Genomic DNA, 4,168 nt, shown 5'->3' on the forward strand with positions numbered 1-4,168 from the left:
ATTCAAAAGACTATCCAAACCCAATGACTATGGCACAAGTTGAATTATAACTAAAGCACTTAGTTTTACTGGCGGTGTGAGTGTGCATGTGAAGCATGTTCTATGAGCTAATATTTAAATTGCGCATGCCTATGATCTCTTGCAACGTTTCTTTTGTCATCGATCTCATGGACATTAATTTAAGTTAACCTAAAAAACCACTCATCAGAGTTCCAAGCCCATGATCCAGCTGAAAAAAGTACTTTATTGTCTTCATATATCATAGCCTGCACTGATTTTTTCTTCCCAAAAGATCGGTTTCCAGCTTCAATGAAACCAAACTCCAAAAGTAATCACCTGTAGACAAATCGTAGCCTTTCCCTCTTTTTCGCTAGAGTTCTTACTGTTATACTCCTATACGCTCCGATCTCTTAAATTTTATGCAATATGTTCTTGATTAAAGCAGTTTTCGTACTTCTCCGTTTTATTCTAAGTACAGGTCAAGCAACTATGATGGGTCATAACCGTCATACTCACCACTCTTTGCTTACAGACAAGGCTGCTCTTCTGGCGTTCAAAAGCACCATAAATTTTTATCCAAATTGTACGATAGCTGGCTGGGGGGACGATGTTGATGTATGCAGCTTCAGAGGTGTCAGATGCGACAAACACCATCACCGTGTAGCTCAACTTTTTCTACCAGATTGTGGACTGACTGGACCTTTCTCACCCTTTCTTTCAAATCTCACTGGCCTTCGAGTCCTAAAGCTCTTTAACAATCACTTTTCTGGAGTCATTCCACCTGAATTTTCCCACCTCAGGCACCTCCTTTGTCTCCAGCTAGATGAGAACAATTTACAAGGTCCCATACCAGAGTCCTTTGCTCTTCTTTCTAAACTCCGTACATTAACTCTTTCAGAAAACAGTTTAACAGAAGCACTTCCACCTTCCTTCTTCCGTAACTGCACTTCACTAGGAAATCTAGACCTGTCCCTTAACTTTTTCACTGGAAAAATTCCACAAGAAATAGGAAATAGTCCACATCTATGGTCCCTCAATTTATACAACAATCAGTTTGTAGGACAGCTTCCTGCATCTTTGGTAAATACTTCAATGTGTAATTTGGATGTGGGGACAAATAATCTTTCTGGTGAGTTGCCTTCGGATATCTTGGGGAAGCTGTCTTTACTTAAATATCTCCAATTATCATATAACAATATGATAAGTCATGACAACAACAGCAATCTCGAGCCCTTCTTCACCGCCCTGGAAAATTGCACAAGCTTAGCTGAGCTTCAGTTGGTTAGCTTGGGCCTTGGAGGAAGATTGCCCAGTTCAATCAGCCAACTTAATATAACAAAAATGTTATTGCAAGAAAACCAGATCACCGGATCAATTCCTCCGAGTATAGCAAATCTTTCCTACCTTATGACTCTAAATTTGACTTCAAATCATCTGAATGGAAAGATATCGTCAACGATTAGTAGGTTGTCGAAATTGGAGCAGCTTTTCTTATCACACAACCTGTTCTCCGGTGAAATTCCAGCAGTATTAGGTCAACTCCCTCATTTGGGTTTGCTTGATCTATCATACAATAATTTCAGTGGTCCTATCCTGGAAAGTCTCGGAAATTTAGTTCGGTTGAATTATCTGTTTCTCAACAACAATTTGCTTTCAGGATCAATACCGCGAACTTTAGGACAGTGCATAGATTTGTACAAGCTAGACTTATCCTACAACAGGTTGACTGGGAGACTTCCCCCAGAAATTTCGGGTATTCATGCAATCAGAATATTTCTAAACCTCTCCCATAATCATCTTGAGGGGCCATTGCCAATTGAGTTTAGCAAACTGGAAAATGTTCAAGAGATAGACCTTTCATCAAACAAATTCACTGGAAATATCTTCACTCAGATATCAAGCTGCATTGCATTGACGTTGTTAAATCTATCTCACAATGCTCTTGAGGGAAAGCTTCCAGATTCTCTGGGTGATCTGAAGAACCTGGTATCACTCGATGTTTCAGATAACTACTTATCCGGTATGATCCCAACAAGCCTCAGCAAAATGTATACCCTTACCTTCATCAATCTTTCTTTCAACCAGTTTGAAGGTAGGATTCCCTCAGGTGGCATCTTTGATTCAGTAACAAATATGTCATTCTTAGGCAATCCGGGTCTTTGTGGCGCAGTTCCTGAGATGCCCATCTGCTCTCAAAAGCGGCATTGGTTTCATTCACATATGTATTTGATCATATTCATCTCAGTCATCTGCATATCAGCACTCCTTACAGCAATATGTTGTAAATTTAAGTTCGACCTCATCAAAATTTTGATCTCAGCAAAATCTGAAACGATAAGAAGGCAGAAGATACCGGAGTTGAAGCAAAATTTCCCAAGAATTACTTACAGAGAGCTGTCAAAGGCCACAAGAGAGTTTGATGAGCAGATGCTAATTGGGACAGGAAGCTATGGACGTGTTTATAAGGGAATTCTTTCAGATGGAAGAGCAATAGCAGTCAAGGTTTTGAATTTGCAATCTGGAAATCCAGCAAAGAGTTTTAACAGAGAATGTCAAGTTTTAAAGAGGATTCGCCACAGAAATCTAATAAGTATTATAACCGCATGTAGTCTACCTGATTTTAAGGCACTTGTTCTTCCTTATATGGAAAATAGAAGCTTGGATAGCCGTCTTTATCCGGGGACAGTTAGGGGTTCAGACTCAGACTTGTCTCTCATCGAGAGAGTGAATATTTGTAGTGATATAGCTGAAGGAATGGCCTATCTTCATCACCATTCTCCTGTTGGAGTCATACACTGTGATCTTAAGCCAAGCAATGTTCTTCTCATCGATGAAATGACAGCTCTGGTTTCTGATTTTGGGATTTCCAGGTTGATTACGCCAGTTGGAGTGGAAAATGCTGGGGACATTGACAAGATGGGAAGCTCGACTGCTAATATGTTACGTGGATCTATCGGATACATAGCACCAGGTACAAACGCCTCCTTTCCTTCTGCCTCTGAAACACAATACAGAACGAAAACAATGTCTTCAAACTGAAGTAGTGTCAATTGAGAGGTTTTTAACTCATACAAACATCTATATTTTGCACATTTTGGATTCATTTTCTCAATTGATGAGGCACACAATATGAACCCACAAAATGTTCAATATTAACCATGGCATCAAATTCACACAATAATATTTGCACAAGCCTCATATATCAGGGTAAAATTTGATCAACAATCAATTCACTTTCTTATATTTTCAATTTTTCCTTGGAAAAGCAAATTAGTGAAGTCATTGTTTGAATTTTCATGTGCAGAATATGGATTTGGATCTAACACGTCGACAAAAGGAGATGTTTACAGCTTTGGAATCCTAGTCCTTGAGATGGTGACTAGAAAAAGACCAACAGACAACATGTTTGGTGGTGAGCTAAGCCTGCACAAATGGGTGAAGACTCACTACCATGGAAGAATGGAAAAAGTTATCGACCCCTCGTTGGTGAGAGCTTCTAGAGACCAGTCCCCTGAAGAAAGAAGAATGTGGCATGTTGCAATAGGAGAATTGATCGAATTGGGTATTCTATGCACGCAAGAATCCCCCTCCACAAGGCCTACAATGCTAGATGCAGCTGATGACTTGGATCGCCTCAAGAGATACCTAAGTGTTTACACATTTTCTTCCTTTCTTGGAATTTATTCTTCCACTCTAGGAGATGACTAACAGCTCGCCATGTTTCTTGTACTTATGTTAAATGTCAAAGGTTAGCTACATTACTTTTGCATTCTTGTACTTATAGTCAATATCAATAATATATCATGGTGTCTGCTAAATAGCCTACAGCCTAGAACTCTGTATTTGATCGACAGATGAAGAAGACAAACTAACAATCAGACAAATAAACACATTTGAAAAATATAACAACATCTGCTTTCAAATCTAAAAGGCCGAGAAAAGTTCCAAAATAACCAAAAAGAACCAGCTAAATCCTTATGCCTTTGTCCCTCTCTTTGTTCTCAGGATATAATTCACCTTGTCCAAAATATATAAAATAAAATATTCATAGATGAAGTGGCATAGTTCACCTTCCACTTGGGCTCTAATGATGCATATGTAGGCCACAAAATATAAAGAGGGGTTATGATGACAATTGACAACAACTGGGCTTAATTAAGGTTAAATT

At 39.0% G+C, this 4,168-nt stretch overlaps 1 protein-coding gene across 1 annotated transcript; it reads left to right on the top strand.

Annotated features, from left to right (window-relative positions):
- The first annotated feature begins 426 nt into the window (after positions 1–426).
- LOC116141078 (putative leucine-rich repeat receptor-like serine/threonine-protein kinase At2g24130) lies at positions 427–3,708 on the top strand. Its single transcript, XM_031426622.1, has 2 exons — positions 427–2,971; positions 3,398–3,708. Exons 1-2 carry the CDS (start codon positions 427–429, stop codon positions 3,706–3,708), a joined length of 2,856 nt encoding a protein of 951 aa, XP_031282482.1.
- Positions 3,709–4,168: the final 460 nt, after the last annotated feature.

Source organism: Pistacia vera, unplaced genomic scaffold (genome assembly GCF_008641045.1).
Source record: "Pistacia vera cultivar Batoury unplaced genomic scaffold, PisVer_v2 Contig392, whole genome shotgun sequence".
Lineage (NCBI taxonomy): Eukaryota > Viridiplantae > Streptophyta > Magnoliopsida > Sapindales > Anacardiaceae > Pistacia > Pistacia vera.

Excerpts from the sequence above, each read along its gene's own strand:
- LOC116141078 (XM_031426622.1), top strand. The coding sequence starts at position 427 with ATGTTCTTGATTAAAGCAGTTTTCGTACTTCTCCGTTTTATTCTAAGT. Across the intron at positions 2,972-3,397 it reads TATCGGATACATAGCACCAG|ACAACATGTTTGGTGGTGAG; the intron begins GTACAAACGCCT and ends AAAGACCAACAG.